General features: G+C 32.2%; 1 protein-coding gene across 2 annotated transcripts; it reads left to right on the forward strand.

The window, feature by feature from the left end:
• The first annotated feature begins 271 nt into the window (after positions 1–271).
• LOC129227690 (nucleolar protein 58-like) lies at positions 272–22,826 on the forward strand. 2 transcript variants are annotated; one of them, XM_054862282.1, is made up of 9 exons: positions 272–317; positions 951–998; positions 1,640–1,687; positions 2,281–2,328; positions 2,963–3,010; positions 5,437–5,484; positions 11,233–11,319; positions 14,586–14,650; positions 20,713–22,826. In XM_054862282.1, the coding sequence occupies exons 1-9, from the start codon at positions 285–287 to the stop codon at positions 20,723–20,725; spliced, it is 438 nt and encodes a 145-aa protein (XP_054718257.1). In that variant the 5' UTR covers positions 272–284; the 3' UTR covers positions 20,726–22,826. The 2 variants fall into 2 exon arrangements, with proteins under 2 accessions (XP_054718257.1, XP_054718258.1); XM_054862283.1 differs by lacking the exon at positions 951–998 and having other exon boundaries at positions 273–317.
• Positions 22,827–25,598: the final 2,772 nt, after the last annotated feature.

Consider the following 25,598-nt stretch of genomic DNA (forward strand, 5'->3'; position numbering starts at 1 on the left):
AAAATTTTACCTTCAGAAAATATTTCAACTTTGTATGATCAACTTTCATTCTGTTCGTATGAATTTCACTTAATTTTCAGTGCGTGAAATTTCTGATATCTTCATATTTGAAAAAAGGTGGTTTTAATTTTTTTTAACTTAATCAGTTAAAAAAAATTAAAACTAAATTAAAAAAATTAAATTTAGATGGAAAAAAAATCATGCTGCTCTCAACACTTTTCAGATGCTGCTAATTGTATTTAAGGAAATCTTTATTTTCTGATTTACAGGAAAAAAGAAAGAATATGGTTGCACAAGAAAAAGAGAACTTAAAGCAGGTAAGATCTCCAGGAAATTAAAATTTAAAGCTCATTGTTTAAAAATATGTGTTTGCCATATCAACCTTTTTAAATGTTATCGTTAATTTCTAAATATAAACAGCACTAATTGATGCATCAGTACTATTATGTAATAACAAAACATGTATGGAATTTGAAGTAAAGAAATCTGCTTTAAGGCTCTGTCATAAGCTAATTTGTCAACCTCATTGCCAGTGGATTGTTCCAGAACCCTACCAATATAATTAATACCTCCTATCACAGCCTCTTATTTTGTTTGCAGATAAGTGTTTGTTCATTTAAGCTCATCACCTTAATATTTCTTCTCGTTATTTTTCCTGTTGAAGCAGAATTTATATGTACTCTAAAAGCATTTATTTTTGCCAGCCTGTTGTAATCGCAAAAATTTAACCCTCAGAAAATATTTCAACTTTATATGATCAACTTTCATTCTGTTCATATGAATTTCACTTAATATTCAGTGTGTGAAATTTCTGATATCTTCATATTTGAAAAAAGGTGCTTTTATTTTTTTTTTAACTGATTAAGATGGAACAAAAATCATACTGCTTTCAACACTTTACAGATGCTGCTAATTGTATTTAAGAAAATCTTTATTTTTCTGATTTACAGGAAAAAAGAAAGAATATATTAGCACAAGTTAAAGAAAACTTGAAGCAGGTAAGATCTCCAGATAATTAAAATTTAAAGCTCATTGTTTAACATTATGTTATTGCCATATCAACCTTTCTAAATGTTAACATTAATTCTTAAATGTAAACAACTTTGAATTGATGCATCATTATTATTATGTAATAACAAAATATGTATGGAATTGGAAGTAATGAAATATGCTTGAAGGCTCTATCATAAGCTAATTTGTTAACCTCATTGCCAGTGGATTGTTCCAGAACCCTACCTATATAATCCTATCACAGCCTCTTATTTTGTTTGCAGATATAAGTGTTTGTTCATTTAATATCATCACCTTAATATTTCTTCTCCTTATTTTTCCTGTTGAAGCAGAATTTATATATACTCTAAAAGCATTTTTTTTTTTTTTTGCCAGCCTGTTGGAATCAAAAAATTTAACCCTCAGAAAATATTTCACCTTTGTATGATCAACTTTCATTCTGTTCATATGAATATCGCTTAATTTTCAGTGTGTGAAGTTTCTGATATCTTCATATTTGTGAAAAAATGTGCTTTTAATTTTTTTTAACTGATTTAAGATGGAAAAAAAAAAAAAAAAATCATGCTGCTGTCAACACTTCAGATGCTGCTAATTGTATTTAAGGAAATTTTTATTTTCTGATTTACAGGAAAAAAGAAAGAATATATTTGCACAAGTAAAAGAAAACTTGAAGCAGGTAAGATCTCCAGATAATTAAAATTTAAAGCTCATTGTTTAACATTATGTTATTGCCTTATCAACTTTTCTAAATGTTATCGTTAATTTCTAAACGAACAAAACATGTATGGAATTGGAAGTAATGAAATCTGCTTTAATGCTCTATCATAAGCTAATTCGTCAACCTCATTGCTAGTGGATTGTCCCAGAACCCTACCAATATAATTAATACCTCCTATCACAGCCTCTTATTTTGTTTGCAGATAAGTGTTTGTTCATTTAATATCATCACCTTAATATTTCTTCTCATTATTTTTCCTGTTGAAGCAGAATTTATATATACTCTAAGATCATTTATTTTTGCCAGCCTGTTGTAATCGCAAAAATTTAAACCTCAGAAAATATTTCAACTTTATATGATCAACTTTCATTCTATTCATATGAATATCGCTTAATTTTCAGTGCGTGAAATTTCTGATATCTTCATATTTGTGAAAATAAGTGCTTTAAATTTTTTTTTACTGATTAAAATGGAAAAAAAATCATGCCTTCATCAATGCTTTACAGATGCTGCTAATTGTATTTAATAAAATCTTATTTTCTAATTTACAGGAAAAAAGAGAGAAGAAAGTTGCACAAGAAAAAGAAAACTTAAAGCTGGTAAGATCTCTAGATAATTAAAATTTAAAGCTCATTGTTTAAAATTGTTATTTCCATATCAACCTTTCTAAATGTTAACATTAATTCTTAAATGTAAACAACACTTAATTGATGCATCATTATTATTATGTAATAACAAAATATGCATGGAATTTGAAGTAATGAAATATGCTTTAAGGCTCTGTCATAAGCTGATTTGTCAACCTTGTTGCCAGTGGATTGTTCCAGAACCCTACCTATATAATTAATACCTCCTATCACAGCCTCTTATTTTGTTTGCAGATAAGTGTTTGTTCATTTAACATCATCACCTTAATATTTCTTCTCATTATTTTTCCTGTTGAAGCAGAATTTATATATACTGTAAGAGCATTTATTTTTGCCAGCCTGTTGTAATCGCAAAAATTTAAACTTCAGAAAATATTTCAACTTCATATGATCAACTTTCATTCTATTCATATGAATATCGCTTAATTTTCAGCGCTTGAAATTTCTGTTTTTTTCATATTTGTGAAAATAAGTGCTTTTAATTTTTTTTTTACTGATTAAGATGAAAAAAAAAATCATTCCTTCATCAATGCTTTACAGATGCTGCTAATTGCATTTAATACAATCTTTGTTTTCTAATTTACAGGAAAAAAGAGAGAAGAAAGTTGTACAAGAAAAAGAAAACTTAAAGCTGGTAAGATCTCTAGATAATTAAAATTTAAAGCTCATTGTTTGAAATTATGTTATTGCCATATCAACCTTTCTATAGGTTAATGTTAATTTCTTAATGTAAACAACACTAATTGATGCATCATTATTATTATTATGTAATAACAAAATATGTATGGAATTTGAAGTAAAGAAATTTGCTTTAAGGCTCTATCATAAGCTAATTTGTCAACCACATTACCAGTGCATTGTTCCAGACCCTGCCCCCGTAGGCTAAAAACAGAAGATGGTTTCTTGCAAGCAGACCCAGATTATATATATATATATATATATAGAGAGAGAGAGAGAGAGAGACATAGACAAACACGCAGACGCTGTTTGCAGAAAATTTCCAAAATTTACAGATAGTTTTGATATTTTTTCACAACTTTCTTTATTTACCCAGTTTTTTTTTTCTGTTATGTGTCTTGATTTTGTTGATTGTGTGGCAATTGACTGCTGTTGTATGAAATTAGCACATTTATTAATCATTATATTTGAGTCATAGTGGAGGTTTACTTACATATATAACTTCAAGTTTTTGCTGTTAGTGAATCAGGATTGAGGTAGTGCACTGCATTTTTTCAAATTAAATTTTAAAGAAATTTTTTGAGTTCACAGACAGTGGACAGCTATGTCTGCATGCAAGCTGTCTTGAAAGAACTAAATTTGAGTTCCCAACACAGGCTGAGCCTCGATTGCCACCAATAAATCCTTTGCAGATAAAGAAAATTTTATTTAATCTGGTTCTTATGGTTCCTATACTGAAGTCCAAGGAATATACAGCAGCTCTGCTCAGTTGCGGGTATGGAAACTGTTTTTAACAGCTTTCTTTCAGAGATCAGGCTGCATATTTATACCAATGGTTCAAAACTAGAGATGTAAGGTGTAGCAGGAGCGGATATTTTCTGTGAACCCTTTTCATGCTACCTTTCATTAGGAACAGATCATTCAGAATTTGATGGTGAAGTGGGGGCAGATAAGGTTGCGCTAGAACACTTAATTCTCCGCCCTACTCTTTTCGAATGTGCTACTATTTTCTCAGACTTGTAGGCAACTGTTTTGTCTATTGGCAATTTTTGTCAAGCCCCCTGCTCTGACTGTTCATCAATGTAGGTGGACGATACATCGCCTTTGGCTAAGAAGATTGTAGAGAGAGGGAAGGATCTCTCTCTCTCTCTATGGGAGCGGCATATCCAACATTTGAAGACGGCAGTGGCAATGAATGTGAGAAAAACACGATAATGTCAATGCTGGGAAAAATTATTTTCCAAAACGAGTTTTCAAGCAAATCCGACTGGTGCAAGTCTTACACAAGTAAAAAGAGTTTACTAATTTGTTTAGAAAAAGGAAAAGTGTTTAGCATAACTTTTTATAATGTGTTTCAGATTTCATTTCACATCTTTTCAGAATGCATAACTATTTTTTGGAGCAAAAGTAAAATATTAAGTTAATTATTTAAGTATAATATATTTACGATGCTAATTTGCTTCTTTTAAGAATGTGTGCCTCTATTTTTTCCAATTAAAGTAACATTTAAAGTTTATTATTTAAGTATAAATTCGTTAATTTGTTTTTTAAAAAGTGACTGTGCTTAGCATGAATCTTAATAATAAACTGAATAAGCTGATTTGCATCTTCAATGAATGTAAACTTTATTTTCTGGAATTAAAATAAAATTTCAAGTATGATGTTATTAAATTGTTTTTAAAATAGTGAAAATAGCCTGTTTTAGTATTTTCTTTTTCTATTTGTATGTTAGGAATTTTTACATGTGTACTTTTCTTAATAAAAGGAATTTTGTCATTAAAAAACTGTAAACAAGGAAATGTATTACTTTGTCACGAGAGATTATTTTGTTTCTACTATTTTTTTTTATGTCATGAAAGTCGAGTTATAATTATGAATTTTTGTAAAGGTACATGTGAATAATAAAAACATTCAATAATAATAATGTGTTTTTAAAGAAATGATGTGTGCATGAAGTTTGGTTTATTATTTCAATGCAGCATTACATAAAAGTATGTGAACAAGCAATGTATATAACTAAAAGTAACTGTAAAGCCGGATATCCGAATCTGGCAAATGAAGAGATGCAAGATATCCGGTATCCGGCAAAATCACTATTTGGTGCATCCCTAGTTTTTACTTTCGTGAAATAAATCAATCCACCAATAAAAAAGCATTTTTCAATTGATCATCAATTTTTAACTCTGAAAAGCGAGGGAGCAAGGAGCCCTTTACTTTTGAAAGTGAGGGCAGTTGCCCCCCCCCCCCCTGTACAAGCCGCCTATGAGTAGCCTATTAACACCTTTGCCTTGTCAAGTTCAGTTTTTCATAAAATTTTAAGTTCACTCTGTGTATTGAAATTGTGTGTTTTATTTTTGTTATTTACTGCAATTTTATTTACAGAAAAAATGTTACGATGAAGTTGAGAAGAAGGAAGAAAATATAAAACAGGTATTATATTTTTAAATTTAACGGTAATACTGTTTGAAATTTTGCTGTAATGATACTTTTCTTGTGATCGTTATTACTTGAAAGTGATTTATGCTTCATAATAATTTAATGGGGGATTACATCACTGTAAAGCAGGTGATCGTAATATTTAGAGTTTTTTGAGCTGAGTGTTTTCTGGAATTGTTTTGGTTGCCCTCAGATGTTATAATGAGCAAACTGTTTTCCTTTTGAGTGGCTCAGCCAGTTACATGACATTCCTTGATTTTCCTTGAACATCAACTTAAAAATAATCTGTCAAAAATTCATTGGAAATTCAGTGTTTTTTGGACATAAAAAGGAGGAAATTCTTTCAAGAACATAAATAATTTTGAAATATTTACTGAGGAGGGGGGTACCTCTGTCTTGAACCAGGGGCGGAAAATAGGGATGTCAAAAGGGGGCAGTCGCATCCCCAAAGTTTTTGAGAGGAGTGATGAAAAATGAGCAACTTCAATTTATGTAAATCACAAAACAATGTTCATGAAAAAAAGAATCTTGCTGGTTCTCCAGAATTATTGATGAAACTTGACACATTTCCAAACATGAGCGAGTGTTTTCGGTTTTTTGAATGATTTATTAGAAACTCATCAATCCTTTACCAGCCTTTTCAGAACAGAAAAAACTGATGAAGAATCATGGTTAATTTTAACTAAAGACGTAATTTCGTCATATTGGCTAAATATTTCATTCTTGTGTGCTCTGTGTAATTATGGTTATGAGGTCTGTGCAATGGTGTGGCTACCTGATTTTCACAATACAATCGACGCTCATTATAACGATCACACATTATAAAGACCATCCCAATATAACGACCAGTGGTAAAAGACCCAACTTTATCCCTATGAATCCTATGTTAATTTGGTTTCGTTATAACAACCGTTCTGTATTGTCTAATCCAATACAGCGACCGAATTCAGCGGTCGCTATTTCCAATGCTTTTTCCAATTAAACAAAAGTATAACTTGAAATGACCTTGGTTATTGTTTACGGATAGCTGCATGAAATCTTCAATGTAAAATCCAATTTTGATTGGGGGGGGACGACTATCACTCACCGCAGCACAGAAAAAAAAATGAGAGGAAAAAAGAGATTTCCGGATTATAAAGAAAAAGAACTTAACAGATGTATTGGTATAGTTTGGTGTTTGAATCAAATGGTTTTTAAGAGTTTGCTTCTGCACTCCACGGAGGTGAAGATTACAAAAGGATATCCTTGCTGCTTTGCATCTCTTTAAAGCAGCATGGAATGAATCCTCAGAAAAGACCATCAAGAATTTTTTCCATCATGCTGATTTTAAAAAGCAAAAGTAAAAAGGGATTGGTGAGGCAATCCAAGATGATAAGCCGTAAAAAATTTCTAAGAAAATGAAATTGGATGAATCTTTAAACTTTGGCGATTATGCTAAAACAAATTATGATTTAGAATGTGTCGAACATCTGTCAGAAGGTAAACTACCTCTCGATATTATGCACAAAAACAAATTGATGTATATCATGATCAGATGATGATGATGAAATTGAGACCAAAGTTCCTAATATGAAAAATGTTTCGAGTTCTAGAGGTGTTCAAAATGTTTCTTTGAAAGGCAAGAAAAACACTAATTATCATCTATAACTGAAACAGAAAATTATGTTTTGCAAAATAACATGTGCTAAAAAGGCAAACATGTTTCTGATTTTATCTTCAGAAAGTAAATGATTTATTTTTTAAGTGTGTAATATTTTTTTTCCCTATATTTTCTGCTTCAAAATCTGTTTAATATTTTGCACACATGATTTTTCTAAAAACTCCTATGGTAAAAATAATTTGGGTATGACGCATGAATGACGCATGTGTATTTTCTTTTTAATTCCACCCCTTATAACGACCACTCGTTATAAAGACCTTTTTCTTTGGGACGGAGACGGTCATTATATTGAGCGTCGATTGTAAATGCCTTGGTATTTTACATTCATTGTTACGCTCATATTTTAAATGTGTCTATTTAATGAGTGTTCACCACCATTTTCTTTTTCCAGAAACACATTTCAGCTACTAAATGCATAGTATTATTTCATATTATACTTCTCAAAAATATATACTATTTTTGAAAAAAAAATATCACATCAACAAATATCTTTCCTGGGGGCCCTTTAACTATTCAATCTCGAAGTGACACAAGAGGGTCTTCAAGAGACAACACAAGATGGTCTTTAAAACCATAAAGACCCTCCTCGATAATTTCAAAGCAGTGATTTTGGAAAACGACTCTTTCAATAATGAAAAAGCTACTGTCCTTTAACACGTCTTCGTTTGAATGCTTATTCGCTTTGTTTGTATTGTGGAGAGTTTTTGAACAATGCCTTACTCTATCAAAACATCTTCAATCAGTTAAACTTAATTTTTGGAATGTTTAAGCTTCAGTTCAAGCTACAATTGAAACTATTAATAAATTAAACGCAGATGTAAATTTCAACCTAGCATGGATCATTTCAAAAAAATTTCTTACTCCAAGATAATTTTTAAAAACTGCAAAGAATATTCAAATGACTTTAGAAGAGGTGACCAAAATGCATATTTATTTAACATATTGTATAAAATAATAGAATCAGTTTCTAATAAAATTAGCACAAGATTTGATGTTAAACATTTTCCTGTATTGTTAGCTCTCTATTATCTGGATTGGATATAGAAAACAAAAAATAAAATGTTTCAATTATGAGTAAAATTTACAGCATGAGGCAAGAAGAATTGTTTAGAGACTAGACTAGACTGTTCAATGATGAAAAATCAAAACCATAACAATTTTTAAAGTTACCAGGGTGATTTTAACGAGCAAGATGTGAAACGTATGTTTTCAACTTTGCAACTTTGTTACTTCAATTATTTTTCAACTATTCCAATCGGTTCAGCTAGTAGAAAAAAATCATTTTCGTGTCTGAGGAAAATAGAGAATTATTTTCAAGGTACAATAGGGACAAAAAAAAAAAAAAAAACTCGCTAAAAAAAAGCATGACACTGGGCACTGCTGGATTAGTAACCAGGTTTCCTGTTCTTCCGTATTTTAAAGATCAAGCATCAAAACTTTATTAAAAGATGAAAACTGTAATATCAGGATACTTTGTATGACAAGATATTCTATACATATAATAAAATAAGATGTTTGTGTGTGTGTGTGTGGCGCGTTTCTCGGGAAAACGGTAAAGCCTAGACAGATGAAATTTGGTATACAGGTACAGTTTTTGCTGAAGATGTGCACCTCGTGCTTCGATTTTTGATATTTTAATTAGAAAAAAGTTATTTAATGTTTTATGTGTTTTTTTGCACTTTTTACCTCACAGATCCCGAACCAATCGCACCACACAAATGTTTTTTATACTATAGTGTAGAAAATTTAATTTTAAATATGATAAATGAAAATTTTTTGAAGATTGAGCAATTTTTGTATTTTTTATGAATTTTTGAAAAAACTTTTAATCTGCATTTTTTCCTGGGTTTTATTTTTTTAGAAAAAATAAAATGCTTAATTAGAATTAAAGCTTTGATTCATATCATCCTGTGAGAAGAATCAAAGCTTTACTTCTAAAATTTAAGTTGGTAATAGTAAAAACATTTCGCCGTCTTTAAAAAAAAAGTTCTTAAAAAGACACAATAGTTTTTTTTTACAATTTTTTTATGCTGAACACATCATATCTTTTCACGCATCGGTCGAAAAAAGCGTTCTTCAATCTTTTATACCGGTGACGTCACTACTTGGATTTCGATTCGATATTTACGATGGAATCTTAATCGCAAGCAATATTAATCTTTTTTTTTTACTATATAGCTTACTTCTACATTTTATGACGAGATAACCACGTGTTTTTCCGGCAGCGCTTGCTTTTTTTCTTTTATTTAGGGATTGCTTTTATTTCTTTTTCCATTCCGCCCTCCCCCCAAGCTGGACATTTTGCTGTATCTATATTACGTTACATTTCATAGTTGTGCGATATTAACTCAATAAAAACAGCGAGATTTTTTTATCTTTGTCAAACGCTAATTTTTGCACACTATGGGGAATTTGAGTTTTTTTTTTTTGCTCTACTTAAATAAAAAAAAGGAATTTTTTGAGTGATCTTTGTTTTAGTTAGGTAATGGGCGGGGAGGTTAAAATAAATAGAGATGGATAAGAAAAATTTAGAGATAGATCATAAAGGTAAATAGCCGCTGAAGGCGGCAATCTCTTGGCGTAAAAATGTGAATGGCACAAATAAAGATAGAGATCGATTGATTAATACTGCTGCCAAATTTATTTAAATAGCCGCCGAAGGCGGCAAACTTGAAATATAAAGTTAAATGACAAGTTAGCCAAACAGCCGCCGTAGGTGGCTTTGCACAGAAAGACGAATAGCGTAAGAAGGCAAACCAGCTGGTCGCCGCAGGCGACTAGTATAAAATAAATTACAAATTTTGTCACAAAAATTTAAATTGCTTTTGAACACTAATTTTTATTAATTCTAAACCCATATCATGATTACTTGCTGTTAGCCAATATGTGTTTTGTTCCATACTGAGGTAATTCATATTTAAGAAACTCGACCCCCCAAATGAAATGCTGAAATGCCGCCCCTGTCTTGAACAATGAAAATTCCCATCTTCTACTTCATATTGTGCAATTAAAATCATGATTTTGCCACGCCCATATCTATCAAATTAAAATACAACTTTGTGCTTTTTGGAAAGATTTTGCCAAAATTCCTGTCAATGGCTATATGATATTTTGTTTTTTAAATTTATTCAATAAAATGCATCCAGCCCCTTGTATTCATTTGGATTTTAATGTCTTTTATTCAAATAATGTTTTTTTTTTTTTTTTTTTTTTTTTGCAATCACAAATTGCAATAGGACCCTACTTGTTTTGTTTCATCTTGTTTCTACAAGTATAATGAAATGGAAATAGAGAAGAAATTTGCACTCGTCATAACAAAACTGGTGATTTTCTAGATTAGGTAATACAAAGCGTGGTATTACAAGTTATGGTGTAACGTGGTTTTACACGTGTATCGTAATTTAAATGGTGTATCATAATTTAACGTGGTATTACAAGTTATAGTTAGGTAAAACAAAACTGGTGATTTTCTAGATTAGGAAATACAAAGCGTGTCCAGTTAAGCAGGGTAAACAGTACATGCGCTTGCCTGACAGCTTGAAGGACAGACACAAGCGAAAGGAAAAAGATACTCCATAGTATCTTGAACCAAACAGTTCTCAAAAACTGGGAGAATTTCCTCCATGTTGATGAGAATAAGAAACTCTTCTTTCTTTGATGTGACTTTAGCAGCTATTTCTGTAGAAAGAGTAAATGGTAATACCATAGTTGGTATCCACAATTGGTAGCAGTGTTCTCTCTATAAATCATCAAGATTACTTAGGACTGACTCCATGCACGCACAATTATTAAAATAGTTATTATTGTGGGTGCATAGTAAAAAAAAAGAGTGAAAAGAGCTGGAGGAGGTTTGTAAGAGTATTCTTGAAAATACCTAATCAAAAACAAAATAATAATGATGAATAACAAAACAGTAAACAGTGTTTTTAAACTTGCAAATTTATATTGATTATGAATAAATTTATTTATTTATTTTTTAGTTTTTAAAGCATGAATTTTTCATGAAATATATGTTATGCCCTTCATTAAAAAGAAAACAATAAATTTCAAGAATTTTATTTACTGTAATTTTATCATTGCAGGTTGAACCACTTAGTGCTTATGAAAAGATGGTGCAAAGTAATATAAAAGAGAGGATGGCCTTCTTAAAATCCTTAAATATTCATGAGGTATTTTCTTTCCCATCATGATTTCAAGCATCAATATTATATTACTTTTCTTTTATTATTTTCCATGCTTTTCAGATAAAAAATGATATCAACAAGATAGTATAGAGCAGGTAACTCTTAAAGGAAGTCCTTGATTTTTTTTTTCTCAAAGAATTGATAAAGGCTTCAGTTCCACCAAAATTTTACGAAAGTTAAATTCAGAACTAGTTTATAATGATGTCTAGTTGTATGACCTATATGGGGGCGGGGAGTGCCAGAAAAAGGGTTCTGCTAGGTATAAAAGGTAGAATAAATTGTTTCAAATTAACGCCTAATCTTCTTGGCTAGTGTCGTACTAAGTGTAGAATTTTCATTTGAAGGATGTCGTAAAAATATTTTTGTATGAGTATAAAACAAAAAATCTTTTGTGTATTAAATCTATTTCTTTAGTCAGTTGCTCTAATTTAGGTGTCATAGTTTAATCCATGTTTCGCCATGTTTGGTCATCGCAAGATGGAAGTAGACCCTATTAATTGCAGGGTATCCACACATATGGAAAGGCATGGATTTAGCCAATGATCGAAAATAGTCATGGAAAGTCATGATTTTCAGCAAAAAAGTATCAAAAGTAGTGGAAAATGACAACTGGTCATGGATTTTGGGTTTAACAGCATGCATATTTATCGACTTCTACAGATTGGGTGCAAAATTTACGCATCATAGCCTATTCTTACTCTTTTACGCTTCAGTCTTGATTTTTCACACGTTTCAAAATGAGATTGCATCCGCTTCTGCAATACTCGCTCGTTTTTCTTTACTGTGCAATTATACAGTTTGGACGTGGATAATTTTGTTTTTAGCATTATTTTTAACCCTCCTAATATGTCTAATTGTGTAATTGGGGACTTGTAGATTTCTAATTGTGCATTCGAGTTGATTCAAGAGACTTACAAAAATTATTAATTTTCAGCAGTGTCTTATGCTTATGAACATTTTAGAAAATAATATTGGTCAAAGATTTAATTAAGGACGTTGAGAACATTGATAAAATATGGGAATCAAGGAATTTCAAAGGGTAAAATTTTTAAAAAGTATGAAAAGGATGCAAATTATACAAATTTGGGAATTTTTTCAGTATTTGTTATTTATGCTAAAATTTTGCCGGTAGCTGGTAATGTCTGGTAAGTTATTTATTGAGTACTTTTAATTTTAGTATTTAATTCTTTTTCTGATTGGTTTTTTTTTAAATTTAATTTTAGTAATTCCTAAATTATTGCTAGCCACAGATTTTTTTAGAAAGCTACTAGCTTAAAAAAAAGTTTTAGATTCTTTATCTGTTTATAAAAATTAAATACTGTAAGATGGGGTAACTTTGGGACAATTTGCAAAGTTTTATTCTGTTCCTAATTTTATATTCAAAGTAAAAAAACTTAAAAAATCATTAATATATCATTTGAGTATGTACTTCTTACAAGATATGGCAAAAGAAGAACACTAGTTGATATAGTATTTCATGAAAAAAAAATTAAGTTTGTCCTAATCATACCCCATTGATTGGAGTAACATTGGGACAGTGCATTATCCCCATTTTAAACAGCAGGAAACTTTGTACCAATATTGTTATGCAGGTGCATTACATCAATCCTAGAGTACTATATTGCGCAGGTCGTGAGAACAATATATTCTACTTAATAGGTAAAACTCAAGATTACATATACAGGATTTGTATAAAAAGTAACTGTACCACCTGGTAAGCACCTGGGTTTGTGATGCCTAGGTAAAACGTTTGTAAACCAGTTGTTGGTGCTCTAGTGGTGGTGGGGGATCGAGGGAAGGGGAGCGGACCTGAGTCAGTTGTCTCCAAACGCTTGGAGGGAGAGAAGTGCATGTTTAGTGGATTTCGTCAGAGTGAAAATGGAGCGTACCATCGAGCAACGTGTTAACATCAAATTTTGTGTCAAACTCAAGAAAACACCTACAGAAACTCTTCAAATGATCAATGAGGTTTACAGTGAGGAAGCTTTATCCAGAACTCAAGTCTTCCAGTGGCATAAGAAGTTCCGAGAGGACCGCAATGACGTCCACGATGAATAGCGGGCCGGACGTCCATCAACCAGTCACATGGACCCAAATGTGCAAAAGTGCATGATGTGTCGAACACTGACCATCGTCTGAACATCCGAGCAATCACAGAAGAGGCCGGGATCAATAAGATGGCCGTTCACGACATTGTTAAGAATGATCTGGGCAAAGCTGGTGCCGAAACACCTGGCGGACGAGCAAAAGGAGCGTCGTGTGCCGGATACAGCACTGCCGGACTTCTTCCTATTTCCCAAGGTCAAGAGAGTACTAAAGGGGACGCGGTTCAGGACTCTGGAAGCTGTTCAACTCGCTATGACGAGAGCTATAGAAGCTTTATGGGTTGCGACTTCCATAGGGACTACTTCGAAGATTTTTAGAGAAAAAGTGTAGAAATTTTGCCAATAAATATGTTTTCTAAGCTCAATCCGATTACTTTCTATACCAATCCTGTATTATTTCAAACTGGGTTTTGAAATTTTACTAAAACAGATAGTTAACTAATGTTATTTAAACACTTTTTAAAGTTCAGTTTTTGTCAACCAAAACCAAAAGATTGCTGCAAACTTGCAGCTCTTTAAATTTGAGAATTACTCACTCTCAAAGTTACCCTGTGAAATTATGAAAATTTACAATGTAGAGGTTATAAAACAAAAATTATAATAACACGGTCACTTCAATATTAATAATTTGAAGAGGTAGTTATCAATGTGTAATCAGATCTGAATGGAATTTGGCGTCCGCAGCTCTTGAGGCAAAAGCGAACGTTTCACCAAAAGAAGTATTTTCAAAAACAAATAGCAAGAATAACTTAATTGTCACAACTACTGCAGTGGACTAGGGTTCTGACAACTGCCGCCATGTAGTTGCAAAATACAGGTCTATTCAACAGACGTAATTGCAGACTGAACTGAAGCAGTATGTACCACAGAGAACACAGCCATTTTACCATCTCTTCCTCCACTAAATAAACCTGATATGAGAAAAAAGTAACACTACATTCTTGTTCTAGGGTTTATAAGCTTTCTAATGATATATAACTCGTAGGGATTTGTTTAAATTGATTTTCTGACCTCTTGGTTTCACGTTAGCTGGAATTCACCTCCACTTAGAATATTTCCTTTGGTCTTGACCTTTAGTAGCTTTCTAACATGCTTTTAAAATTTTATAATATTCAAGTTTTGTTCATTATTTCCTTTCTCCCCAAGATTTTGGTGATGAACCCAAAGCAAAACAAAGAAGGGGCAGTCCTAAAGGTTCCAAAAAGGAAAAGGTATTAATTTAATGCAATTTTCTCAATATGAAATTTTGATCAGTTTAAAAGAGTGGAGTTTAGTTCATAATTTATTTTGAAAACATGATGTTTTGATATTTTCCAATATTTATATTTCGATCTGCGAGATTTGCAATAGAAAAATTATGTGTAGAGTTAAACCTCTCTAATACGGACATTAACGGGGCATATTTTTTTGTTCACAATAGAGGAGTGTCCACAGGATGGGTTTAATAATGGGACTAGCCTTGGAATCGGGGAATTAAAAATGCATAAGAGGGGTGTTTGCTAATAGGTTTACTGTACTAATTATATCAACATTATTTTTTTATACTTGAAAATAAAAGTAATGCACTATTTGTATGATGTATTAATATATCATTAAATATAATGTAATATAATATTCCTTTTCTATTTTATATTCATTAGCTATAATGTTGGACAGCCCGGGAAGGGGCCAAAGTTCAGCTAGTTCATAGCCGAACGCTCTACCAAAAAAAACTTATAAAACCGAACAACTCAGTCTAGTAGTTTTGAGCTTTATTAAAAAAAGTAAATAAAAACAGGTTAATTGTTTTTTTTTTCGCCGAAAGCGGCGCAAAAAATCGGAAAATTGTATTAAAATTTTGCTTTAAAAAAAAAATCTGCATAAGAACTACAGGCTGCATCAAAATTTTGCAGCAGCAAGGGGCATGTCCAAAAAATTGATTTTTAGACCGTAAGTCTATTTTTCATCATTAGCTGTTCCGATGAGCTTTAAAATAAGGGAAAATTTCTTCAAGAAATAAGAAAGATCTTGCATACAGACAAAAAAATAATCCATGCGTTTCCATCTCATTCATTTTATTACCTCACTTGAGTTATTTATTGTTTTCAAGTGTTCATGTATTGTGCGGTATTTGTCTAATTTTTTGATGCAGATTGTCCGGACTTTGGTCCGAACACTCGTTCTTCTGGTTACCATTCGAACGCTTTGCGGATCGAGCTATTCAGCTCTGTTAGTCACAACGCAAGTTAAAGTTATAAATGTAACCGAAAACCTCAGTCTGGTGCTTTAAAACAGGCTTTTTTCGACAGGAAAAAAAACAATTTTAATCTTCTATCTCCACAGGAAAAAAAGTTACAAGTTGTTAAAAATCAAGTTTGAATAAATCTAATCTCCATTAAAATTACTGATGTTTTGTTTCGCATTGCCATGGTTATGTCTTTTAGCTTCGCTTCATTTTAATTTCTTAACGGTCCACAAACTTGGCGCCACCGAATTATTAAGCAGTGGGGAAATGTTTTCGCCAATTCTGCATATTTTATGATCTACGTTATGATGATTCTCCCGGTCAATGTGGAAATTGCGGGAAGAGTTTGAAAACTAGGAGTCTTAGCAATTTTCCCAATTGTCGCCAAATTTGTGGACGCCAAAGACTGAGAGCTAATGTAGTTCGGCCATGGCCTTGCTGATAGTGACAGAAGCAAACGATTACAGCCCATAATTGTCGGTAGCGCCAAACCCCTCAGTTATCAAAATATCTTCGAAATTACTAATGAAAAGAATCAGTGCATCGTAAAAGTAGGGGGATGGAAGTTTTGTATTTGTACGCGCTTTTATATTTAATTATAAAGAAGAACATTACTATGATGTAGCTTCCAAAACTTAATCATATCCAAACAAAATATCAATGTGAAAAGTAGCCAAGTTCCATTGAAATCAGGTTCTTGGTAGACGGTGTCACCGACAAGATTCAGATCTCAACGGATAACAAGTTCCATAGCAGTTTCTCATGGAAATTGGACTGCTCTATGTTCTTCAATTCATTTTGAAAACACTTTTTACTTTCTTCTGGCAAGTTACTGTATAATTGGAGTAGTCAAATGTTTTGAAAATTGTTATTGACAACCAAAACTTGCCACAAGTTTAAAATCCAGAATCAAGGAAAATAAAAAAATTGTTTTCTAAATTAATTGGAAAACATGGGACAATCCAACTTCTATGAGGAACATCTATGGAACTTGGTACCCTTTAGATCTTAACTATTTTATCGGTGACACCATCTACCCAGGGCTTCATTTTGATCGAACTTGGCTCCTTTTCCCATTTATGTTTTGTTGAGATTTTATTTTACAGCGATCCACAGCGTACGGTAATGTCCATAGCCCTGCCATTTTAATTAAGTACAATAGAGAAAATAATGCCTTTTAGTTCAGAGCAATTCCATTTGTAACGGAAAAACAAGGTTTTTTTTAAAGGTTTAAGCGATCTGACTTTTTTTTCCCCTTTGCACTTTATTGTTAAAATATGAAAAACAAGACAGTGAAAAAAAAATTCTATTCCTTTTCCTTCAATGTTTGTGCTATTTTCTGCTCTGTGATGAAATGACAACTTTTCTGAACCAAGTGTTTGAACTCCTTAGAACAAAACAATATTTTTATGAAATTGTGTATTAATTCAATCTTTTAACTGATGAATACTTTCGTGATAGAGAAGTAACAATAAGCAATTGTTAATTTAAATACTTTTTCATGCACTAGGTTGACAAATTCAAGTTTATGCGTTTTGACGGAATGACTGTGGTGGAGTTTAAGAGAACACAAACACATAATTTGCCAATTATAAATAGAAATTGTATTTATCACAGTAAATTACATCAAAGTTAAATTACACTCTAAACTCATCCAATGATTCTTCTCAAGAGTTTTTTGGTTTTTCTTGTACCGACTTAATAACCAGATTTCATATTATGTTAAAATGAAAGAGGTCATTCTTTTGATCAAATATTTGTTTGTAAGTTTTAGGTGAAAGCCCCCAAATACTCAACAACATGGAAAATCACTGAGGATTGCGTTTTTGGAGCTTTACTATTGAAAAATTAGTGTTCTTAATATTACAAAATATGACCTTGCAATTGCATTTTTAGACTTGAGTTTAAGAAAATATTCGGGCAAGAGTCCCTATACCACCTTTCTTTAATATTACAAGCAATGGGTTTTTTAAACGACAAGTGGTATAGCCCTTGAATGTAAAACATTAATTAAGTTTATTGGACCGTAATTTTGAAAAAAAAATCAAGAGAAATGCTACAGATCCCCCTTTCCATAAAATCTTCAAAGTTTGTTTAAAGTTGCGTTTTTTTACTTCAATTTCGAAAACTTGCAGGGGGGAGAAGGAACTGATTCCAATCAATTAAAAAAAATTGATCGCAAACGATCTCTGAGCTCCCTCCCTTACCATAACGTCAACGAACAAGGCCTGTAATTGCGCTTTAAATTCTTCAATTTCTAGAAATTTTCGCTGAGACTACTCTATTTTACCAGAGCATACACAAAAAAATTCTGAAATTGCGTTTTTAATACAAAAACTTTCAAAATTTTGACAGCACCCCCCCCCCCCCCCCCCCCCCCGCTCCTTTTTTTTTTATCAGATCAAAAAAAAAAAAAAAAACTTTTTTTTTGTTTTCCCTTCCTTTAATGTACCGCTCTAAAACTGTTTTCTGGTTACATCACTGTATGCAGGGGCAGAATTCAACTAGACAAAGGAGAAGTGCCTTTTGTTTGATTCTAAACAGTTATATTCTCAGAAATAGCAAATTATAGTTTTACTTTTTATTTTATTTTTTCTAAACATGCATGTCTCCCAGGACACTCTTCTTTGCCCACTAGGGAGGTGTGCACCTCCCCCGCCTCAGTTTGAGAACCCCTGCCTTAGAGCGAGCAGAAAAACCCTTTTAAAACTTGCACCCTAGTTTGTTTTGAGGTGCAGTAACGGATTTAAAATAACGCAAATGTTGCAATTTCGCAAGAGGTCTCATGATTGTGGGGCCCCCATAGTATTTACAATAATGCTTATAATAAACATTTTATAAGATCTGTGATAGAGAAAGAGGGTCCCAAAATATATTTCAACGGGCCCCAAACTTGTAACTCTGCTGAAGCAGTACAAAAAAGACTGCATTTCTGTGATTCATATTACAAATATCGAAAAATTTAAAATTACCGTTGGTTCATCGGGAATCTAACAAATTGTCACAAATGCTGGTTTTGCCATCTCATATTTGTTTCCAAGTTAGTCTCCAATTTGGCAATATATCACCAAATGATTGTCAGTCTAAGATGCTATATTAGTTTTGCATTGATATAAGTTAATAGCCACAAACAAAAAAAAGAGTAAATAGGTCTTTTAGAGCACCCGATTGAAAACAAATGGGAAGTGGACAGCTGGAACGTACTCAGAACCTACATAGGAAATTTTAATCTTCTATAACTTATACACAAATAATTCAACAAAATTAGTTGAGACGAAGGTAAAACTTTAAAATCTGGGCGTTTTGTCCCCCTTACTCAGAAAACTGGATGTTTTGTCCCACTTGCTCAGAAAAATGGACGTTTTGTCCTAGCTCTCCAAAAATGTGGACTTTTTGTCCGTGGACACTCTGTCCATCGTACGTTATGTCCTCTGGATGTTTATGTCCACCGGACGTTATTTCAGTGGGATGTTCTGTCTCTCGGACATTTTGGACCTGAACGTTTTGTCCATGAATGTTTTGGATCTAGACGTTCTGTCCGGCTCCCAATTAAAATAGAAATTCAAACTGAAATTAAAGTAAAAAATTTTATATGAAAACAATAGCTTCCTTTACATTGAAATAAAAGTAAAGCAGCAAAGGTCCTTTTTTCAAAAACATCGGCCAATTCCATCTGCTTTTCAATGTTTTTTGAGGCCGATGGGCTGATGCTTCCTCCAAGTTAGCATTGACCGCCGATGCCGATGGCTAAATTGTTAAACCATTGGCGCCGATGCATTGTTCCAGTCCTAATATTTCCCCTTAGAAACCGATTTCAGTGCAGATTAGACTTATTAAAGTTTCACACTTTTAATAAATTATTCATTGATGGCTAGAGAAGAAATGTTTTTATATTTTTTCAAAGAAAAATGCATTAAAAGCAAGGAGGTTCCTATTTATATTGGGGGGGGGGAGCTTAAGCCCCTACTTGCCCCCCTATATGGGAACCATTGCCTGCCAGGGCTACTAGGACTTACTCTTGGCTTGCTTCAAAAGAGATGAGAGTTGCTTCTGCCATTATCTTTAAATTTTTAATTTTAGTTCTTGCTACCCTTTGCTTCTAAGTGCTTAATTTTCCACTTTGGACAGAAGTCATATGAAAGGTAATTAATACATCAAAATAATGAGAAATCAAAAGAGATATAGGGGGAGGAGATATTAGGTGAGTTGCATTCCAAATTGGATTTTTTTTTTAATTTGGCTGCGTTATTGGATTTACACATCATTGTTGGTAAAATGGCCTCTAAAAAGTTTGGGACACTGCCTCAAAAATCGGAACAGATGGTTGGAGACTTACCATCTTCCAATTCAAAGTTCGATTTTTTCTTATATAAAATAATAAAATGCATATTCATTATATAAAGCATATTTAAAACACAAAATTTTTAAGCTAATTGAGGCAGTGAGAAGCAAAGGGATGCAAATGGACATTTTGAAGTTTCGAGTAAAACGCGTTTAATGATCAGACCCTAGGTAGGCTTTCATTGAATTTTTCTTCTAAATCAAGTTGTATACTGGAACCTACCAGGGCCACTAGTACTATATCTTGCTCCAAGATAGACAAGAGGTTCACCTACCATTTGTACTGGTTATCTCCAAATTTTTAATTTTGCCACTTGCATCCCTTTGTTTCTCACTGCCTCAATTCTTTCTCCAAACACATCAACTGATCAACACAATTTTTTTCGATTGATTCTTAATTTTGAATTGAGAAGAGGTGTGGGGCAAGGCTTCTTTACTGTTGGAAGTGTGGGGACTGTTGCTTTCCATTTGTGTACAAGAAATAAATCACTAGAGTCCAAACCAATTCATGATTTGTGAAATTCTGGGATTTTAGTCAAAATTGCTATATATAAATGCAGAACAATACAATCTATTTTGGTAACATTTGAAAATTTAATGCAGTAGACATTATTTCTGAAATTTTTTGATTACATTTGATTGAAAGTTTCTGATGCCTAATATAAATAATTCATCATTTTATTTAAAACGTTTTTTGTTCATTTCTAGGAGGAGGCTTTAAAGAGTGTGTTTCATCTTTGTCCTGCGAAAGGAACCTCATTTTAGCTTGAAGTTAAGAACTGTTTCATACATTTTATTGTGCTGCACAATTATGTATATACTGTTTGTAAAATTGTCAATTGTTACTTTTAGAATTCTTATGATATAGTAAAATCGGATTTTATTTGCAATTTTATTTATGCTGTACAGTTATGCACATACTGTTTCTGCAGTCAAATTCATATGATGTAGTTTAATGGATTTCTATGTTTAAATCTTATTTTTCTAATTTTTTGATCTAAAATAGGTGTATGCTGTTTGTAAAGTTGTACTTTCTCATGCTACCTTTTGATAGATTTTATTTTACTCACTTTTTTTTTCATCAATATATTTAAAAATGATTTAAGTTACATCTATTCATGTCATTGTGTAGTTTCACATTATTGGTGCCATTCTTGTGATGTAAACTAAGGTCCAGTCCCCCAAAATGTGAATGTTATATGGTTTAGTGATTAGGGACTTTTTCCCAGATAATCTGAGCTTGATTCCTGTCATGGGAAATACTTAATCATTTCCTCTGTTCTATGTGTATACTGTTTGTAAAGTTGAATTTTCATAATAATCATAATACAATTTAAGAGATTTTATTTTCCATTTTATTATTTAAACTAAAATTATGTACACAGTACTGGCCAGACTGGATGACTCACTTGTGTTTTCAAATTCATAGTGACATATTGACGACAGATGTTCATTTGGGCTGTCTACCAATGTGTAGATGTTCTTGTTTGGCATTTCGTTAGTTAAATAGTTATGTTCGCCGTGTGTTGACGTACAAACTTTTGCCGAAGGGTGAAATAATATAAAAATGCCTGGTAAAAAAAAATTCGCACGAAATGTATGCAAAAATAAAGACTCTTAACGAAGAAGGTTATAGTACTCGGGAAATTGCTGCCAGATTACAACTGGCACAAAAGCCAGTTTCCAAGTCTATAAGTAATTTCAAAACAACCGAAATTTATGGATATTCAAAGCCAAAAGGTCGTCAGAAGAGCCCAAGCAAGCGCATGGATGATTCCATAATTTTGACTGCAAAAACGTCACCGGGAAAATCAGAGAAAGCAATCCAAGCTCATTTACCAAAAGATGATGCTAAATTTGATTGTCCCAAGCCAAAGAACAATCCTCAGAAGGCTGTTTAATGCCAATTTAAAGTCCTATAAGCCTGCTAAGAAGCCAAAATTGTCTAACGAAAAAACACTGCTGACCGTCTGACATTTTGTAAAAAGTATCAGGGGTGGACTGCAGAGCAATGGAAACATGATGTTTTCAGATGAGACTCAAGTATCGCAGTTTTAGGCATTTTGTAGAAACATACAAAAGTCTCCCGATAAAAGAGACTGTCAATGCTACATTATTCCCACTGTAAAGAATACTTCAAAACTCATGATCTGGAGAGCCATTTGTGCCAAAGGAAGATGTGGATTGTGGTTCATGCCTGAAGGCACATCAATTAATGGAACAGTTTATCTCGATGTGCTAAAAGGAAAGTTACCAACGCTTATGGATATCAACTAGTGCACACACTTCCAACATGATGGAGCACCCTGCTACCAGACTAAATCTGTTAAGAAATGGATTGCAAAGAAAGGTTTTCAGATCCTTGGGCCATGAGCTGGAAATTCCCTGGATCTAAACCCAATCGAGAACTGTTGGGTAATTTAATTAAAGCGCAAAATTTCTGAGCATAACCCCACTTCACTTTCAGACTTATGGGAAACTTTAAAACAAGTATGGATAACAAAAATTACAGCAGACTATTGCGAAAAATTTTGTATTTCCATGCCTGATCGTATCCAAGATGTATTGAAAAAAGAAAAGTTTCCACACCAAATATTGAACCCTGTTTCAATTATGTATGTATACTGTGCTTATATAACTAAAATTAATAATCCTTATAAAATAAATACTTAGTTCAATGCAATTATTCTTGTGCATTCTTAAACATCACAGTTTTGTGTGGTGAGTCATCCATTCTGGCCAGTACTGTATATTGTTTGTAGAGTTCTACTTTTAAAATTTGTGTGACACATTTTTAATCAACTTTGTTTATTTGATTGAATTTCGACCCACTTTTGAAATAAATTTTTTTAAAAAAAAGCTGTTTCATTTCTATCTTTTCTTTTTGTTTTGTAATTTTATATTATCGTTGGCATTTTTGTAGCATAATCAAACCTTTCTGTCTCGAATTTCACCGGACAGAAGAAAAATTCGAGATACTGAGGTTTTGAAAAAGTTATAAAAAAGGATTCTTCTACATTCATATTGTTGAATATTTTACTGTAAGGCTTATTGTGATTACATGTTTTACAAATTTTAATGATTGCACTAGCTGCTTGACTTTGCACGGTCTACCTCAAAATAAAAAGTTTTGTCAAGTGACGTGTCTTTAAGTATCAAGTTTGAACAAAAAATAAAAACTAAAATTTTGCAGTAGACTGCGGAAAAATTACCAAAAAGTAAACATTTTAAACCCCCCGATTGCAGGAAAAACCTTGAAAACAAACGCCAAATTTTATTTGTTTATATTTGAGGGAAAAAATGGCAACATATCTTTCATTTAATGATTTTCTTCGTGCTTCAAATTTTGATAAAATCAGTGTTACGGAAAATTGAGATGAAGCATTGAATGATTATTTTTAATGAAGGAAAGCCTTCGAAAAATTATGTCAAAATCTAAGTTGCATAATTAAAAGTTTTTAATTTATATCTCGGCTAATTATTATCGGAGGAGTATGTTAAATAGCCAAACATAAAAACGGGAAGGTTACGAATCTATCGATACCTGGTTCGATGGTCAGTTCATTGTCGTTCAGGAGCCAAGCGGAAACTTAGACACAGATACATAGATACATACGCTCAGTTTTTAATTATGTAAGGTTGATAGTATGTTTACACATAGGGACTATTCATTAATTTCGTAAGGATTTCAGCAATTTTCGATGCCCCCATTTTCCGCCATGTAAGGATAAGTACAATTTTTCATCCCCCTCCCCATCTTACGTAAGATTCCATTTTGTTTTTCAAAATGATAAAATAACGAATATTACATCACTGGAATCGTTATTAAATTCACTATCAATTAATTTTTTTTGAATTTTTTTGTGTAAAGAAATATTTACTGAAAACTTAACTTTTCCAACGAGAAACAAAAAATTTCCTAATGCTTTTGTTTTGTTTCTTAAAGAAAATCAGGATCATTTTCTAAATAATTTAGAATACGATACTCTCGCCCCAGCTTTTGATGGCTCAACATTTTTTTTCCAGTCATTTTGTTTCTTGTAACTGTACATAGGATTACACTATACACTTTACAATTTGCTCTTTAAACTATTTGTTTTTTATTCTTTAAAAAATTATTCTTATTGAATATCATTTGATTTTTTTTAAAAACTATGCACATACTTTATTATCATTATTATTATAAAACTAATAGTTGAAGCAATGTTTTTTTTATTTATATATATATATATATATATATATATATATATATATATATATATATATATATATATATATATATATATATAAATTTATATATATAAATTTAATATTTTTATTTTGAATAATTATACACATATCCTCATATATATAGTAGCGAATAACTGAGTAACGCTGACGTCATCAACAATGAAACTCGCGCCACTGCATGATGATTTGATAATATTTTTTGGTAATGTTTGACATGCAGGGAAATGCTTTGTTCTGACTAGGCTAAAATGGATCCGGTCACTTAACTGTTTTACTCGTAAGACTCATTTCAGGGGAATGAAGAAACAAAAAGGAGGTCAACAGTGAAGGCTATCTACTGGAGTTTAGCGTTAATCCACTGGAGTTAGGTTTAAAATTTCAACCATCAAAATATCATCAAGCGGACAATTTGCTTCTTTAAAATGTAGAAGAGTAGAAGTAATTTTCACCTGTCATACCTTGACGTGTGACTTTCTAGTATGTAGTATATTGTTGCAGCATTTTCCATGCGTCAATAGAATGCAGCTTTTGGATAATCTTAACTATTTTTATAAAGAATAAGTCTTGAATAAAATGACTACCAATAATTTTTAATTTAAAGTGCTCCTAAATTAGCATTCTGACCACAGGCTGCCCCTTAATATTTTAAAATTTTCATGTCTAGGTAACATTATGTAAATACATCAATAATAATAAGAAAACTGGCTCAAAGAAATTTTGAAATTGTTTTTGGAAAGTTAGTAAAGAGGAGAAAAATAAATCATCTCTCAGAAATAAAACTATTGACTATTTCTTGTCGAAATAAGAAAGAAAGAAAAAGTGACAGAGCAATAGTAGTCTCCAAAAAAATTAAGTGATCATAATCGATTGAGCTGATTATCAACAGCCGATTAATCGGTAATCGGCCAATTTGTTTGTTAGTTCATCCCTAGTATAACCTAAGATATCCGGTATTCCGAGATGTGAACATCATGTGATCTACTTTTAGGACCTTCCTCCCATGCATCCCGAGCTGGATTTCCAATATGAGAAGGGCTTCACCATTGCACTTGTGCCATGTGTGATTTTTTTTTTTTAACAGAGCACAATTGAGGCAGTGAGAAGCAAAGGGATGTAAGTGGCAAAATTTAAATTTTGGAGATAACCAGTACATGTAGTAGGTGAACCTCTCTGTCTTGGGGCAAGAGATGGTACTAGTAGCAGGGCCGGCTCTAGGAGTTCTGCCGCCCTAGGCAATATTAACAAGTGCGGCCTCCCTCCCATTGAATAATAATAATAATATAAAATAATAATATTTTAATAAAATTAAAATAATTGTAAAGTGCTTTAAATTCAAGTGAGTTGCTAGTTAAATTCTAAACTAG

The sequence above is a fragment of the Uloborus diversus genome, chromosome 8 (assembly GCF_026930045.1).
Source record: "Uloborus diversus isolate 005 chromosome 8, Udiv.v.3.1, whole genome shotgun sequence".
In the NCBI taxonomy this organism is placed as follows: Eukaryota; Metazoa; Arthropoda; class Arachnida; order Araneae; family Uloboridae; genus Uloborus; species Uloborus diversus.

Bases quoted from the DNA above. Each gene is read 5' to 3' on its own strand.
- LOC129227690 (XM_054862282.1), top strand. From the start codon at position 285: ATGGTTGCACAAGAAAAAGAGAACTTAAAGCAG. The intron at 1,688-2,280 runs GTAAGATCTCCA...TCTAATTTACAG, and splicing joins TAAAAGAAAACTTGAAGCAG to GAAAAAAGAGAGAAGAAAGT. The intron at 5,485-11,232 runs GTATTATATTTT...TTATCATTGCAG, and splicing joins AGGAAGAAAATATAAAACAG to GTTGAACCACTTAGTGCTTA.